Here is an 18,597-nt window from a genome sequence, read left to right as displayed (position 1 = left end):
CTCTCTCTCTCTCTCTCTCTCTCTCTCTCTCATGCTAGGCACTGTCCTGGCAACCTTGAACCACTTTTGTGCCTGTCCTTTCATCTCTCACTCCACATGGGTTTGCATATAATAGATATTGTCATCATGTGTTAATATTGGATGTACCACAGACACTGTAACTATATTGTCTTGTTGATGGTCAAATGATGAATTTCTGATGTAGATCACTACATATTGAATATCTATGGACATTTGCATTCATGATTTTACTATTACCTAAGTGGAGCTGCTTGGTAAGCATATGCTTAAATGTATAAGAAACTGACAAGGAGTTTCAACCAAGTATCTACACCAGTCAACTGAAATCTCCAGCAGATACACATTGTTCCTCACTCTTACTACTGTCACCAAGTTTGATGCATGTGATTGATTGATTGATTGATCACCTTCTAACAGCCATATAGAGAGAGGTATCTCAGATTTTTAATTTGTATTTGCCTGGTGATGAATGAAAATAGGGGTATAGTTCTTTTTTGCTATCTATGTGTATCTTCTTTAATAAAATATTTACTGAAATTGGTTAGATTTTTTTGTTTGTTTGTTTGGTTTGGTTTGGTTTGCTTTGAGACAAAGTTTCTCTGTATAATTCTAGCTGTCCTGGACCTGGATCCATAGACAGGCTGACCTCAAACTCACAGAGATCCCCTTGTTTCTACCTCCAGAGAGCTGACATTAAAGGGGGTGTGCTACTACCTCTCAAGAATCAGTTAGTTTTTAAAATTGTTGTTGAGGTTTTTCTTATAAGTGTATAATCCCAAACAGAATCTCTACATAATTTTATAGAAAATTAGAATTGTCATTCTAAATGTTATATGTTAAAAAGAAATAGCCTAAAGTAGTCAGTAATTTTGTGACAAGGTAGGTCTGGGAAGATAGCTTCGTGGCTAAAATGTTGGCTATGCAAGTATGAAGACCTGAATTAAAGTACCAGCCCAGCACCCACAGAAAACAGGCGGTATGGCTGCAATCTCAGCACTGGGAGGTGGAGGCAGGAGGATTATTGAGGCTTGCTTGACAGCCAGATTAGATGAAATGGTAAGCTCTGCGTTCAGTGGCAGAGACTGATCCAAAAAATATTGTAGCGATAGATTGGGAAAATATCCAACGTTGACATCTGGCTTTAGTAGGAGTGCACATACATATGTGCACATACACATACACACAGGGGCACATAACTATCTTCTTTTTTCATTTTTAAAAGGGAATTGTAGGACTCACATTACCTTGGTCACTAATTGTTTAAGCTGGAGAATAATTAAATAGAGCATAAATAAATAAGACAGAAATATATATCACTCACTCACAGTCAGTGCACTTTTGACAATGTTGTAAAGCGCCTCGATGGAGAGGTTCTCTTCTGTGAAGGATGCTGGGACATTTGGATACTCATCTGCACACACTGAAAGAAGGGAGCTCAGACCTCATCACATCCCATACAAAGGCCTTTGAAACAAAATTTGGAATGGCTTGTATCATGACTTTTAACACAGGTTTGTTTTTTTTTTAACTTAACCACACCACCCAAACATTATTTTGCTTTATATGTTACTGGTTTCTTTCTCCCCACCTTTCCCTCTATTTATGACATCCAAGTGACTAAAACAGCAGCATGAAAAACTATTTTAAAACATGAAATATTTGGGTGACGCATGTAAGACTGCGTTGGAGAGCAGACTGGATTGAAATTAAGCAGCATTAACTAGTAGCAGTATTGATGTCAGTGGGGAGACCATGGTGGGTATCCATGCCATCTCTGAATGCATCTCTTTGTGCAATGCTGTATCAGGTTGAATCCAAGGGAACTCATCCCTCTCCTGATGTGTGATAAGTGAGATATTTTCCTTAATCATTGCAGCCAGGGCCAGTGCTGTGGACTTATTGACTTACTAAGGGAATATCAGAACTTGAAGTCAGCAGTGTGTAAAGTTCTGGAGGATGCCAGCAATGTCGTTGCGATGAGAGCTACCGTAAAGGACCAGGAGGACCTTAAGGGAACTTTTTCCAAGGTAAAATGCAAGTGCGTTTATTTAAGTGGTCTAGGATGTTTGTTCACCCATTTTACTCTACAAGAGATTCCATGCACAGTAGTTCCTGTTTGTACATTTAGAGGTGGGTAATTCCTGTTAACAGTTCAACTCTTTTTTGTAATACTAAAATTCTTTTAATTCAAGAAAATTATACATAAATATGCATAATATATGTCTTTATATGTGTATATATACAGATGTGTATACATACATATACATCATATGCATATGCATACATATGCATATACAGTCATTCATTTCTGCCTAAAGACGAACAAATTACATGTCTTGGAGGCAAATGTTTTTAAACCCTTATCACTGGCTGTTTTACTAATTAAGGAAACATTTTTGTCCACAGCACGAAACTGCCAGGAATGAAATGAATTCTAAACAGAAGGAGTTGGATAGTTTTACCAGCAAAGGCAAACAACTGTTATTCGAGCTGAAAAAAATCCACAGTGGAGATTTCAGCCTGGTCAAGACAGACATGGAGAGCACCCTGGACAAGTGGCTAGATGTAAGAGCGCCCCCTGGTGTCTGTGAGTGGCTTTCACACAGGTTTCGCAGTCAATTCAGTAGAGGATTAACCAAAGAACAGAACTCGACTTTGACTGTTTTAGAGTCAACTCCAAAGTAAAGAAAAATAATGGTCACATCATAGTTGGAGATAGTAAAAAGCTACATGAATTAGTCTGTCAAAACGTACAGATTTCTGGAGTTCCGTCTGATAACTTCAAGCATGACAAATTATGGATAAAAATTGGTTTAAAGACGTGGCTTTTAGGTTTTGCACTGGCATGCACCAGCCTCATGACCAGATGCTAAATATTTTTTATGTCATAGATATGCTGAAATCTAATTAATATTCATCTCTATACAGAATTATAAATAAAAATACATATAATTGTAATGGCGTTTTTGAGAATTTTGGAACTTTGGTTTAAAAAAAAACAGAAATAATATAAGAATGTGCTTTGGTTTTAATCCCAGGTGTGGGATATGGGGCAGCTGACTGTGATTTGCATCGTACTCGAGTAGAGGCATGGTTTTGCCAGCTGCAGATAGTTTCTGGGATTGTGTGACTTTCAGAATTCTGAGGACTCTTCGGGCATTGTAAAAATGCTAGGGCCCTGAAAGTCAGGATTGGTTGCAGATTGATAGAAGTCATGCTTGAAGAAGAAATAAGAAGAAAAGAAATTAGATTCAGGGATCTCTTTCCTTTCCTCTCTCGCCCCTCTATTCCTTTCTATTCCTTTTCCCTTCTCCTGTCTAGTGCGAGGGGGTTGAAAGGGTGGAAAAAGAAGAGAGAAGGGTGCAAGAAAGAAGACCCACAAAGTAGCAAAGGCCGGCTTCATAGAGTGTTGCTTTGAAAATCAACACAGGGTTGGGGAGACGGCTCAGAGGTAAAGAGGAATGGCTGCTCTTGGGGAAGGCCCAGGTTTGATTCCCAGCAACCACACAGCTGCTCACAGCCATCTGTAACCTTAGTCCCAGGGGATCGGTCCCCTGTTCTGACCTCTGCAGGCACTGAACACACGTGGTCATATACATACTAGTGGGCTAGACACCCATACACATAAAATAAGTTTAAAAAAAGAAAGAAAGAAAATAGATACAAGGCCACCCACCACAAAGAGACTTCATTCCCATGGACTCTTATGTATTGCATGACAATTCTGTGCATTCTGATGTACCCTTTGTCATTAGTCACGCAGCTTACAAATGAAAAGTGAACGTCTCAGAATGAAAACAACCCTCCCATCGATGGACCACAGTCTGTGTGATTGTTAGCTGATGTAGTAATTAATTAAAAATCGGCCTCTGGTTCATCCGACTATCCAAGCTGCAGCGGCTCTGCCTAGCCCAGCCGCCATGTTTCTCGGCCTGAGGCCATGCGCGCTGCAGCTAGAACCGGCCTGCCAGAAACCCCAGCCATGCCACCCACTAGACGCCAGCATGAGAGATGGCCCTGCCAATCTTCCACACTGTCTCCACAAGGCAGGGCATTATCCAGACCATTCTGCCATCCATGCAAGCCCAGTAAGAGAATGAAACGCTAATTCTTATAGATTAATCAAAGGCTTTATATGTTTTGTAATGATTAATAACAAGGTTCCCATACAAAGAGAGCTGTATCCCAATTAGCTAACCTAATTATAAGTTTATAAGTTGTTCCCCACAGGTGCTCTCCATACCTGTGTGGTTCTCCATCCTCCTACATCTCTGCCCTCTCTAGCTCCTCCTATCCCTCTTTTCTCTTACTCTCCCAACTCCTCCTCTTCCTCTACTTCTCCCACCTTAGCTCCTCCTACAGTTAGCATTTAAGGCACACTAATTAATGTACAATAATTATTTTAAAATGTCATCTGTCAGAATATAACTCATCAGGAAAGCATTTGTTGGGGAGTGAGTGTCCCAGAAACCTCATATTTTGATGACCCGGCTCCTATTTTCTTTTCCAGGTGTCAGAAAGAATTGAAGAAAACATGGACAGGCTGAGATTGAGCCTGTCCACCTGGGACGATGTCCTTTCAAGTAAAGACGAGATTGAAGGGTGGTCCAACACCTCTCTCCTACAGCTGGCTGAAAACGTCAGCGACCTAAACAACAGTCTCAGAGCTGAAGAATTCCTGAAAGAACTGGAGGTAACTGGCCATCTGTACACGTAGAGGTTGGGACACAACATATTACAGAATGAGGAATAATAGATATTTCTAAGTCCATTCTGCTTTTTTAATTTATTAATTTTAATTTCTAAAATTTATTTATTCACTTTACATCCTGATAGCAGCCCCCCTTCCAGTTCCGCCTCACATGACTCTTCCCCCCATCCCTCCTCTGAGAAAGGGGAGTCCTCCTGTGGTATCACCCTACCCTGGCACATTAAGTCACTGCAAGACTAGGTGAATTCTCCCCACTGAGGCTAGGCAAGGCGGTTCGGTTAGAGGAACCAGATCTACCATCATGGGACAGCTTCCACTCCAGTTGTTGGGGAACCCCCATAAAGATCAAGCTGTACATCTGCTACATATGTTGAGGGGCCTGGGTCCAGACCATGCTTGCTCTTTGGTTGGTGGTTTAGTCTCTGGGACCTCAAGGGTCCAGGTTAGTTGACTCTATTGGTCTTCTTGTGACATCCCTATCCCCTTCCCATTCCGTTCTCCAAAGACACAAATGAGTAAGACAAAAGTCACCTAACCTCAGCTGTTGATTTAAAACAGCTCGATTAGGCTCTAGTTCATCAATTTTAAAAGCTTTTTCTTACTTGGGGCTGGTATTAGTGACCTTCTTGTTGCAGTGATGAAATATGAGGACAGAAATTAGCTTTTGCAGAGAAAGGGCTTGTTTAGGTTCACAGTTTCGAGAAGGATGCAGTCCGTCATAGCAGAGGCAGCATGGGGGTAGGATGTGTGAGGTGGGCCGACCCATTTCATCTTTACACAGGAGGTAGACAGAGAAATTGGAGAGTAGGGCTAGAGTATAATCCCGCCCCATTAACATATTTCCTCCAGCAAGGCATCCTCATGAAGCTTCCATGACCTTTCCAAACAGTGCCACCAACTGGTCACCAAGCCTTCCAATACATAAGCATATGGGGACATTTTTCATTCTACCCATATCAAGGAACTTCAAACATTAGTTAAAAAAAAGTTCATAAGCTGGCCAGTTATTCTGACAATATGGTACCTTCCTGTGTGAAACCCAAATAGAAACCTTTTGTACCTATGGTTCTCCCTTCATTCAGAACAAAACCACATCTTTTACTGAGAACTTACATTGGTCTGTGGTTATGTTTGGTACCATGTTATACTTTATTTATGGAAATAGAAGGAAATTATGGTTAGAAAGTGCCCCTGACCTTTTTAAAACTCCCTGCTTATTTATTTTAAGCTATTTTCAGTCCCATTTATAGCATTGATTTTGAAATTCATTGACAGTTAGTTATTTTTGGTGATTTGATACAAACTGAGTCAACTGGGGAGAGGGACCCTCAATTAAGGAATTGCTTCTATCAGATTGGCATCTGCAGCATTTCCTGGTTGATGGTTTATGTAGGAGGGGCTATCCCTGGACAGGGCTATCCCTGTATGAAAGAGCAAGCTGTAGGAGCAAGCCAGAGAGCATCCTTCATCCATGCTTCTTGCCTCATCTTCTGCTTGAGTGCCTGCCCTCACTTCCCTCGCTGATGGAGTCTGACATAGGAACATAAGTCAAATAAATCCTTTCCTATCCATGTTGCTTTTCATGTTTACAACAGGTAAAGTATTTGCTGTGTGTGTATGAGGCCCTGATCTTAAATCCCCAGACCTCTCACAAAGGTCTGTGAATATGGTGGTCTGCCTGTAATCTTATCTCCAAGAATCAGTGGCCGTCCTGGGATCCTGAGAGCATGCTGGTTAGTCAGGCTAGCCAGATCAATAAATTCTAAGTATAAGTGAGAGACCCTGCCTCTCTATATAAGCTGGAGAGAAATTGAGGAAGATACTCAGTGTTGACCACTGGCCTTCACACACAGGTATATAGATCTGCACATAGGCCCACGCGCATACAAGTGTTTATGTTTAAAATGTTCAGTGACAATTAGGCCATTATTAAAAATTAGGGAGCTATTTCAAAAGGTGTGTAATTGACTGTCCTCTTGGTAAGGGAAGCGCCAATTCCTATTCTATAGCTCGGTGCCCACTCCATGGCACATACAAAGAACCAAATGAGTGACCGTAGTTTGATGTTAGTGTACTGCCTATGCTACCTAGTACCTCTGACTCAAATAGTTTTTTAGAGATTTTGTAATCTAATTCCAATTTCTAAGGGTATCAGAACTCAAGAAAACTATTCAGACATAACAAAGAATTCCAAGGTCTTTTTAGTTGCTAATACTGATGGTAAAATTAATTTTACAGCTCATATAGTGATATGTGCTGGAGTCGTGTGTCAGGCTCATAAAAACTAGTTGTGAGGAATTGCATACATCAACATTAAACACAGTCATTAAAAAACAAAACAAAACAAACAAACAAACAAAACGTGAGCTGGAGAGTTGGCTTGCTGCTGAAAAGCATTGGCTGCTCTTCCAGAGAACCTGGGTTCAATTCCCATTATCCACATGGTAGCCTACATTTTTCTAGAACAGTTCCAGGGGAACTGACCCCGTCTTCTGGCCTCTACAGGAACCATACATACTCATGGTGTGCAGACAGACCTACATGCAGACAAAAATTCATACCATAAAATACTAAATAAATATATAATTAAAAATAAGCAACCTAGTTGAATGGCTAGAACCATGACTTAGTGGTAAGAGTGTACCTTGGTCTTACAGAGGACCTAAGATCAATTCCCAGCACTCATGTTGCTAAGTTCACAGCAACGTGTACCTCCAGGAGGATCCAATGCTTCTGACCTCCACAGGTACCTGCAATTATGTGTACATACATAAATATATACATAAGCACACCTGCACAGACATGCACATGTTTGTGCACACAACACAAACACACATGTACACATACACTCTATTTTAAAAGTAAAATAAATATTTAAAAAAACCTAATTGTAGGTCCAGGAGAGATGGCTCTGTGGCTAAGAGTACCTGCTGCTCTTATAGAGGAGCTGGGTTTAGTCCCCAGCACCAACCTAGCATCTCACAACCATTTGTGCCGGGAGTTCCTGGGGACCAAGTACTTTCCCTGGCCTGAATGGGCATTAGGCATGCATATACTGCACACCCATACAAGCAGGCAAAACACCCAAATATGTTTTTAAGGCCATAATTGCAAATAAACTTACAGTCAAGTAAATTCTATTGAAAACAAAATTAATGAATGGTCAAAATTTATCATCTTTGCCAGATGTGATGGTGGTCCAAACCTATACTCACAGCCCTTGGGAGGCTGAGATGGAGAGATGGTTGCAAGTTTGAAGCTAGCTCAGTCACATAGCAAGAGCGTGTCTCAAAGACATCATTGTTTATTAATCCTTATCACACACAATAACATGCTCTAAGCCTTTGGATTCATGATGTCTGTTACATCTGCAGCAGACACTGGCCAGGCCATGAAACGCTGTGCCATTCTACAGGATGTGCCTTCCTGCTCCACAGAGATAGTGACGTCATGAGTAGAGCCTGCAGTAGTGGTTTTTAGTAGGATAGGAAGTTACCAAATCAGCCTTCTTTTGATGACTTGCAGAAACTACTGCCTGTGTCCCTCAAGCCCTTATTCAGTGTGGCAAGGTTGAGTCTCTCTGAGATGGGCTTTCTGTTGCTGACCACGTGACATACCAGTTAGTCAATCAGTGTGCTGGAATCAACCCAGTGCATGCCCTTGTCCTTCCTGCTGCTGGGCCTTTCTTCCCACCAAACTTGAAATGAGTGTAGCTCAGCAGGGGAGTTCTCTAACTGCCTGGCTGTCTCTACAAGAGGCCACCAGGCCTGGCATTGAATTGCTTCCTGAGCTCAGGTCATTAGACACTGTGTTCACAAAGCACTAAGTTCTGTTTTTCAAGCTGAGGGGGCTCTTTTATTAAATATTCCTTTCTGACTCAAAACTATGCAGTTTCCGAGTATCTTTGCTCAGCAATGATTCTTGGTTTGGAATCCTTTTGTATGTTAATTATTGATGCAAAGAATGGGAGGTAACATATCAGATGTCAAAATTATTTCTGCTTCAAGGTCCTGTAAATATTAATTTGAAGCGTGTCTTGTGGGTAGTGCTGACAGTACCTTTATAGCTGGGCAGTCCTGATGTGCATTTGCATTAGCATGCTTCTGTAAGACTTTAACGTTGCCACAGTAACGGGTAATAATACTGCTAATGAAGAAATAACAGCCTAGTGGGCATCCTTACTGACTCAACACTTATGGTCAGCGTTTCATTTTTTCCAGGGGATTTTTTTTTCCAATAAAAGAGGGTGGGAAGCAAGAAATTCCCACATGCTCCTTTTATTCAGAGTGAACTTAAATGGTAACATTTTCCACACTTGTGAAAAAGTAGGAGAGCTTTTCTAAAGACTGCCTAATGCTGGCATCCTGACAGCTCTCAGTGTGAGAGGCCAAGCGTAGCCGGTCGGTCTTTGGATTGGTAATGCCTTTCCCCTGTGTCTTTGCTTTCATAGTCTGAAGTTAAAAACAAAGCCTTAAAATTGGAAGAACTGCATTCCAAAATCAACAATCTTAAAGAACTAACGAAAAATCCAGAAACGCCAACAGAACTTCAGGTGAGTGTGAAGTCAGATAACTTTTCTAATAAATACCACATAACAGCCAGTCACATCCTCGCTCCCAAAATACAAGAGGTGTGTGTGTGTGTGTGTGTGTGTGTGTCTGTGTGTCTGTGTGTGTGTGATCACCATAATTCCTGGCAAACGTGGGTCTTTTCATATACAGGGGGTTAAACATTAACATCAGTAAAATCTAGTTTACCAATATTTATGATACACTTACAATTCAAGCATTATAATGTTAGTATAAGAGTAGTTTTTTCCTTATTGAATTCGGGAGGCAGTATCAACCTGATTGTTTCTTGACACATTTTATGTTTAGACAAGAATAGAATGCCCCTTTAAATATGTGATCTCACGAATAATGTGTTAATTTATTTAGTAACTGGGCCTGGGGACAGGGCCAGGACTAATGTCCCTTCATAGTCCTGTAGATGGTCCCAGTCCCAAGAACTACGAGGCAGGTCAGTGGAGAGCTGGGTTGGCCAGGAAACCTGGGCTACTCAAATGTCTGAGCTCTAGATGAGCCCAGTGTGATGAGGCTTACCACTTCGGCTGACAGCCTCACAAGCTCCTAGCTGACATCCCTGGGGTACCTTTGCCTATTTTATTTATTTATTTATTTATTTATTTATTTATTTATTATTTATTTATTTTTGGTTATGTCCATGGATTTTTTTTCTTTTCTTGTACCATTGTCATTGACTTTCTCTTTAACTGAGTAGCCATGCTTGGCCCTGATGGCAAGCATGTACGGGAATGTTGGACATTTCACCTTAAGCAAAGGAAATGACATTCCTATTCACAGCTGGAATAAAAAGGGATGGTGACTACTGTCATGTGTATTTGGAATGTGGACTATTACAGAGGGAGAATTTAGCAAGGATTTGGGATGTGAGCTACTATCGTTCTGCATCTCTCCTCTTTCCCTCTACCTGCCCCACCCCCACCCCAAGGAGGTCGGGTGATTGTCCTAATTGCCTTAATTGTCCTCAAGTATAAGGAAAAGAATTTCTGCCACACCACTTAGAGGGCGGCATAATTTGTCCCTTGCAGCTGGCAGCCACTAGCCTCTGGTTTCTAAATCCTGCCAGGCAGGCTGGCTGACTTCTGATGTATTTGCCAAAGAGTAAAGGCTCCTGTGGGTGGCCAGCATTATCTCAGCGGCAGTTGTGGGGACTTGGGGGAGGGGAGTGTGTACCACTAGCATGTGGGCTCAACCCAACAGTTAGGATTGAAAGCAGAGATCACGCTTAGAGTCCACAAGGTGAGGACAGCTGGCGTGTCTGAGAAGGCTTTCTAGGGTATGAACCCAGAGATGCCTTGGGCGGATAAAGGAGAGGGTGAGGAGGCAGGAAAGAGTGTACTCTGTGCTCAGACTCATCTAGAGGCCTTTGGCTGGGGATGGGATGTCTCAGGCAGGGGGGGCGGGGGTTGGTCTCAGCAATGAGGACATTCTCAGAAAAAAAAAAACACAGACAAGAGAAGTAGGGGCTGTGAGGGGCAGCTCATACTCATCTGGGAGTCTTCAGTTCAGAAAGCCTCTCCCACCTCCCAGCCCTTTATGCCTGTAGAGCCTCCAGCTGTGCCAAGCAGGGATAGAAGCACAGAGCAGAGAAGAAGAAAAGATGCTCTCAGCTCCTTGTTCACAGCTGCTCTGAGCTAGGAGTTAAAATAAAAAAAGAAAAAGAAAAAAAAAAGAATACAACAAACCTTTATGTTTGCTGATTTTGCCAAATAGCATGGATCTTTGAGTTGTGGGATTAAGATCATTTTTTAGTTTAGAGTACTTATAAGTCCCTTTATTAACTCAGGATTAAAAAAAAAAAAAAAACCAACTTTCCTGGTATAACTCCTCCCAGGAATAGAAAACAAATAGCCTGACTGCACATCTTACAGGATACAATCAATTGCTTCACCATTAAATCCAATGGTGATGGGGGCGGTCCTCCAACCAGAGTCAGATCCAGGCAGGCCTGTGTGCATGTCCCTTATGGAGAATCAACAGCAGACTTTTGGTCCAGCTTGTCTTTGATGATGTGATCTTCTCTTCTCTGGGACCTCCATCAAAACCACACTCTATCCAAGAGAAGGATCAGCTCCTACTCTTTCTCTTCACTCAATGTGGTTGGCAGCCCACACTCCCTGGCTTTCTGTCCTGGGCAAAACTATTAGTATTGGAGAGGCTTCCATGGTGAGCCTAATGTGTTCTTGATGGAGTTACTCATAAACAGAATTCCTAGCCGGTGAGTGTGCTTTCCGTCCTCCCAGATTTTCACCAAATTGAGCTTTATATTTAGTTTATAGAAGCAGACTTAAGGCAGAAGCTGGAACACGCCAAAGAAATCACTGAGGAAGCAAAGGGAGCCCTGAAGGATTTTACAGCTCAGAGCACCCAAGTGGAGAGATTTGTCAAGGACATCACAGCGTGGCTAATCAGTGTGGAGGAATCGTTGACCAGATGTGCCCAAACCCAGACTTGTGAAGGGCTGAAGAAAGTCAAGGTAGGTCAAAAACTGGCTTTCATGGTTTCCGTCTGAAGCTTATATTCACTTTCCTCTTTTGCAACTATGACAAATATATAACATTTCCTTTCAGTTATTCATATTAAAAGAATTAACACCCAGACTAACCGAGTCATAGTATGAGACAAGAAGACCAAGTGACATGGAAAGAACTGAATGCAAACATCAAGAAGTGAGCGATGGGGAGAAAGCAGATATTATGCAGGACTGTAGCTATGCTATGCTGCCCACCTGCCCACCAGCTATGCAGAAGTGTGTGTGTATGTGTGTGTGTGTGTGCATGAATATATATTTGTATTTATATAGCATATAGAGTTTATATATACATTCCTTTCTGTAAAAGGGTGAAGCCTATGAAAATCCTGTTTGACTTTGTATCAATTTTTTAAAAGGATTATTTATTTATTTTATGTATATGAGTACACTGTAGCTGTCTTCAGACACACCAGAAGACAGCATCAGATCTCATTATAGATGGTTGTGAGCCACCATGTGGTTGCTGGGAACTGAACTCAGGACCTCTGGAAGAGCAGTCTTAACTCCTGAACCATCTCTCCAGCCCGACTTTGTATCAATTTTTAAGCTTGAACCTCGAATAGATTTTCATCGCTTAACTATCCTTCTTTAATTTGAGTGTACTCATCTGTAGAACTCTGTGATTTTTTTTAAGTGAGGAAATCATCCTCTGTCCTCTCTTCATGTTAACAGATGAAAATTCCACTCAACAGTTTATAAAGTGTACATACTGTGCTGACTTCTCAACATTGTTCTTTTGAAAACGATCTCCCACCTCTTCTCTCTCTCCCTCCCTCCCTCTGTGTGTGTGTGTGTGTGTGTGTGTGTGTGTGTGTGTGTACATGTGAGTCCAGGTTGCCTAAAGAGTACAGAGTAGGCTTGGAGCAGGACTTACAGGTGGCTGTGAGGCACCCAACCCAGGTACTGGAAATCTACTTAAGTCAATGAGAGCAGCAAGAACTCTTAACCACGGTGGCATCTCTCCAGCCCTGGCCACTGTTCCTCCTTCACAGAGTTTTATACTATGCTACAGACAAGGACATAGAGCTTTAAATCAACTGCTGGTGTATCTTCCTATCCTGTAATCCCTACACAAACACACACAGTACCCCTCTGAACAATGGGAGATGCTGTCATTTCTAATATAGAATTTGAACTCAGGATCATAGCTGAGAATCTATGACAACCTGTTAAATTAGCTTGAGATACTAGATTACATACCAGATTCTAACCACTTTCCAGTGGCTGTTTGCTGCCCAGGAGAACTGATATGATTTATTAAAGAATCAATACAGGACTAGGAGACAGCTCAGTTGGTTATCTGCTTGCTGGACAAACTTGGGGACCTGAAATGACCTAAGAAGGAAAAGAAAGGAAGGGAGGAAGGGAGGAAAGAAGGAAGGAAGGAGGGAAGGAAAGAAGGAAGGAGGGAAGGAAGGAAAGAAGGAAGGGAGGGAGGGAGGGAGGGAGGGCGGGAACAAGTGAGCTATACATTTGACTTACACTTGTAATTGTAGTGCTGGTCATGGAGACAGGTAAATCTCTGGAACTCAGCCAGCCTAGCTATGTCAGAGAGCTCCAGTCCAATGAAAGACCCTATCTCAAATAGACAAGGAGAGACCTTGTCCCCAAAATCAAGATGGAGAGCTCCTGGTGGCTGTCCTCTAAGCTCCATATATATGCATATGCATACATACTTGTAACACATGAATACACACACAGGTCTATGAAATACATATTTTGTCTATTACATACTTTTCAATTTTTTAGTATTTCTTTTATTATTTTTGAGATTCTTGCTTGAGTGTTGTAGTTATATCATTTCTATTCTAACCTTTCCCCCATTCTTACTCCGTCTATGCACCCATTTCCTCTCAAATTCATGATGTCTTCTTTAATAATTATTATTGGGGTGTGAGTGTTTGCATGTACACTCATGCGTATAAGCTACTTTGAGTCCATTTAGTATTGATCATGTACTCACATTTAGGGCTAACCACCTGAGACTGGATAACCTATCTGGGAGCCTATCCTCAGAGAAGATTGATTCTTCCTCTCTTGACAACCATTGACTTCCTATAGCTTTGTCTAGGGGTGAGGCCTTGTGAGATTCCTTCTATCCATACTGAGATGTTACCTGGAATTGTCACTGCATATATCTTGTTTAGGTGACCTCAGTGGTAAGATTTTATAGGTACAGATCCTTACCAGATATAGAAGATGCTTTTGAATCCAACCTAGAAGTATACACAACTGAGGAGATTTCAACATTATTAATTTCAGGTCTTAAAAACATACCAGGTGAAATAATTGCGGTATTTCTTTTGAATGGGGTGAGCATCTTTCAGAGTATAGTCACAGTGTGCTTTCATCATGTAGGACATACGGAAAGAGCTTCAGAGTCAACAGAACAGCATCATCTCCACCCAAGAAGATCTCAACAGTCTCTGCCGGAAGTACCACTCAGTGGAGCTGGAGAGCCTGGGCCGGGCAATGACTGGGCTAATAAAGAAACATGAAGCCACAAGCCAGCTGTGCTCCCAAACCCAGGCCAGCATACAGGACTCTCTGGAAAAACACTTCAGTGGTAAGCTGAAGGGCTTTTAGTCTGAATCATCTGTTTATGAGAAGGGGTTTGGACCAAATGCTGCTCCCAGACTTCCAGCAGAAGTCTGAGCAAACCTTTTATTCAGATTCATGTTTCAAATTCACTTATGCTCTGAGATTTGGGTAACAAAGGGTCCGTTACAGATGCTCTAACCTTTTAGAGAATGTCCTCGCTTTCTCCATGAGAGAGCACGAACCTAGCCATTTTGATGATTCTGAATTATAGCTGGCTCTTCTATACAGGAGCTTACTCATGTGAAGAACTACCTCTGTTCATGTGGTCAGGAACTGCTAGCCAAATAGCTAGACACTTTTTCATGCTAGGATGATTTGTTGCTGTATACATGGATGTTAGAAGAGGTCATAGCAGTGGCAGCCATATGATCCAGAAACCTCCAACTCCCCGTTTTTGCTTCTGAGAAGCTGTCTTCCACTCTGATGTGGGAACATCATTCTTACTTTGGTCCATCTTTTCTAAGTCAGTGTAGTAAAGAAAGTGGTTCCTGCTGAGGCCATAAAGAAAACCTTTCTTTCAGGGCTGGAGGAGAGCTCATGGGTAATTAGCTTGCTGTTCAAGTATGAGGAACTGGGTATGTATCCTGTAACAAGCTGACTCGGGTAGCACATGTCTAATTTCTTAGTGCTGGAAGGGAAGAGATGGATGGATCCCTGCAGCTCACTAGACAAATAGTTTAGCTGAATATATGAACTCCAGGTTTACTGAGGGGCTCAATCACAAAAAGTAACATGCTGGAGAGAAACAGAGGAAGATAGCTGCTGCAGACTTCTGGCCTCCACACACATGTGCTCACGCACACACACGTGCACACATATCTTTATCACTCCTGAGTACGTTTCTCCTGGGATTCTTATAAACTCTTTCCCAAAATAAAGGAAAATAAGAGAAAATCAAACATTCCTAGTATTTTATTATTTTTTCAGTCTCTTTCAGGTAATTTCTCCATTCCACCACTAATATTCATGGCTACAGATCATGCTATAATATTTTCTATATTATTGTTTTATTTTTGGAGTATTTTAAAGAGCGGGAAGGAAAGGACTGGAATGGAGAAATAATTCACTGCAATTGTCCTAAGATCTCACCCAGCATTTTGGGTTTATCTATTTTTTTTTTTAATTTTCAAAAGGTTCTATGAAAGAATTCCAAGAATGGTTTTTAGTAGCAAAAGCAGCAGCCAGAGAATCTTCTAGTCTAACTGGGGACAGCCAAGTTCTTGAAGCAAGGCTCAATGATCTTCAGGTATGGGTACGGATATCCTTATATGGATGCTGTGATGCTATGGTACAGATGTGGATGCTGTGGTCCTGATGTGGATGATATGTTGATATGAATGCTGTGGTGCTGATGTGGATGCTGTGGTGCGGATGTGGATACCATGATGCTGATATGGATGTTGTGGTGCTACGGTGTTGACGTGGATGCTGTGGTGCTGATATAGATGATGTATTATGGATATGGATGCCTTGTATTGCTGGTATGGGTGCCATGTTGCAGATATGGATGCTGTGATGCTGATGATGCCCTTCCTTACCTCAAACACAGTCACTGCCTTGTGGCAGACTGTTTCTCTGCCTGAACCTTCTTATTATTGGTCCACCTTTTCTTCTTCCTACCATGGAGTTGGGCTGTTGAGTCAGAGGGGTTAGGCAACAAGAAAAGTCATAGAGAAAACAAAAGCAAGCTGGAAGGTGTCTAGATCTCTCTCCTCTTCATTTTTAACCCACTAGCCATACTTTAAAGTCATTCAAAATGAAACTTAATTTTAATTTTTATAGCACCAAAACCATAACTATTTTCTACCACTAGTGAGGAATTTCTAGGAGTTGTTTGTTGTCTGATGTTTACAGGAAAAGCATACATTGTGTCTTCTTCTTTCTTCTTAACTTGGTGTCTCAGTTTAGAAACAATAATGGCAATTATAGGTTATTTGGGTTTTATTGACTAAGGAAAACATATGCATCTAGAAAGATGGCTACCGTAAAGATGAACTTTCAGACAAATAGATTCAAGTGAAGGTTTTTTTTTTTTTGCCAAGTTTTCATAGACACTTATCTGAATGCAGCACAATGCATTGTAAAACCAATGTTTATTTTTAAAAATCAATGAGACCCATCATGGTGGTGCAAGCCTGTGATCCTGGGACTCAGGATGTTGACACAAGAGGGGCTTAGGTTTAAGGCCAGCCTATACTCCATAAAACAACCAGTCCCAATTCTCTGTTAAGGTACATGAGAATCATATGGCCCACTGGATGATAAAATACTGTCAATAAACCACCATATTGAGAATCAAGCTATTGTTTCATGCACAGGGCTTGTTTTGCAAAAGTGACTGTAAATTCATACTTGGAATTGTTCTCCACTTTGTGGAATTCCACACAGAAATATCATGGTGACAATTGGAGGAACATTCTGGAATTCAAGGGAGACATGACTAGCATTTAATTCTGGGTTTCCCTTATTTTGTAGAAGCCCAAGCACAGATCTTCCAAAGAAGAGGTACATGCAAACAAAGGAAGGCCCAGTCCTGAGGACTGGACTTCCTGTAGAGTAGTCAAGACAAGAGGAGGAAAATACAGAGTAGCTGTCCAGATACAGTACTGTTACACTAACCACATGCAGAGATGGCAGCTGGAGCTAGGACACTGTGACGTTAAGGACAGGAAACCATTGAGAAGGGAACGCTGTTGAGAATCTACTCTTATCCAGCATACTGTTTTCAATTTCTCCTTGTTTCCAATTGCTCTACTGTTATACACTGCCTCAATTGGGAGCCCTGATTTTATCCAACTGCACGATTCCTTCTCAACCTAGCCTTGTTAAAGCTTTTCCCTCTAGTCTATGCCTTGTTTCCCCTTATTGTCTCAGCTCAGCGTTGTGATGAAGATTTCCATTTATAACAGCAGCTATCTATATTACATTGACTTCCAGGGTGTCCTGGATTCGCTCAGTGATGGGCAGAGCAAGCTGGATGCGGTGACTCAGGAAGGACAAACTTTGTACGCACATCTGCCCAAGCAGATTGTTAGCAGCATCCAGGAACAAATCACAAAAGCCAATGAGGAATTCCAAGCTTTCCTGAAACAATGCCTTAAAGATAAGCAGGCTCTCCAGGACTGTGTTTCGGAGCTGGGGAGGTAGGTTGTTATAATAAATGTGGGTTTCACCACACATAGAAGGGTTCTTCAAACACTTGGTGGGGACAATTCATGTGAAGACACAAATAGTGTTTGAACTATGCATTGAAATTATAATGAATGTTGTCCTGCCTTAAGCACCAGGTTAACTCTAATGAAATAACTGATGACTACTTCTCAAGATCTCATTTGGCTTAATTTCTTATGTAGGAAAAAAATAAAGCCAAGGAATTATGTCCACTGGTAATTGCAAATGACTTGGCTGTATGCCACTTCAGACCCTGCTAACTCTGGGTATTAAAACCAATTTCTTTCCCGTTGTATTTATTTCTGTTGGGATAGTCTTGGTAGAAAACAGCTATTGAATTTCATGGATTAAGATTCTAATCAGTTATACATACACACAGGCACAAGCACATGCTGCTCTCTCTCTCTCTCTCCCCCCCGCCCGGCCCCCCGGGTCCCCCCCGGGGGGACACACACACACACACACACACACACACACCACACACACACACACACACACATCAGTGAAAGAGAATATAACACTGGAGGGAAAACTCCATGCTCCAGGGAGAAAAGACATCTGTAGGATGAGACTGTCTTGCTAGTCAGATAGTCACACTATTTATACAAAAGCTTCTTGTTGAATCTCTGTATGAGTTGAAAGTTCATGAGCCTTTAATTGTTGCAAAGAAGAGGTTGTAGCAACCCCAGCTGCTGGGACAGGAGTAGACGTAATGAGTTTTCTAAGATGTCGTTCTTCTCTTCAGCTTTGAGGACCAGCACAGAAAACTGAAACTATGGATCCATGAGATGGAGGAAAGGTTAAACACAGAAAACTTGGGGGAGAGTAAACACCATATTTCTGAGAAGAAAAACGAAATCCACAAAGTCGAGATGTTCCTGGGAGAACTTCTGGCTGCCAGGTATGGTGCAGAAACAGAATGGATTGTTGATTTGCCCACATACCTCGGGCTGGTTTAGTTACTTGCTTGGTCCTTG

At 41.7% G+C, this 18,597-nt stretch overlaps 1 protein-coding gene across 1 annotated transcript in view; it reads left to right on the top strand.

Moving 5' to 3' along the window:
• The window catches only part of Syne1 (spectrin repeat containing nuclear envelope protein 1), a 471,763-nt gene that overhangs the window by 192,729 nt on the left and 260,437 nt on the right, over nt 1–18,597 (top strand). Inside the window, exons 41-49 of the mRNA XM_028764327.1 lie at nt 1,898–2,048; nt 2,428–2,586; nt 4,532–4,714; nt 9,183–9,284; nt 11,588–11,791; nt 14,207–14,414; nt 15,583–15,695; nt 17,387–17,592; nt 18,366–18,521. Coding sequence (XP_028620160.1) covers nt 1,898–2,048; nt 2,428–2,586; nt 4,532–4,714; nt 9,183–9,284; nt 11,588–11,791; nt 14,207–14,414; nt 15,583–15,695; nt 17,387–17,592; nt 18,366–18,521 — 1,482 coding nt within the window. The remainder of the gene's footprint in view (nt 1–1,897; nt 2,049–2,427; nt 2,587–4,531; nt 4,715–9,182; nt 9,285–11,587; nt 11,792–14,206; nt 14,415–15,582; nt 15,696–17,386; nt 17,593–18,365; nt 18,522–18,597) is intronic.

The sequence above is a fragment of the Grammomys surdaster genome, unplaced genomic scaffold, assembly GCF_004785775.1.
Source record: "Grammomys surdaster isolate TR1022 unplaced genomic scaffold, NIH_TR_1.0 143, whole genome shotgun sequence".
Taxonomy (NCBI): domain Eukaryota; kingdom Metazoa; phylum Chordata; class Mammalia; order Rodentia; family Muridae; genus Grammomys; species Grammomys surdaster.
The sequence above is the reverse complement of the archived record's forward strand: the minus strand, read 5'-3'. Positions and strand labels throughout refer to the sequence as shown.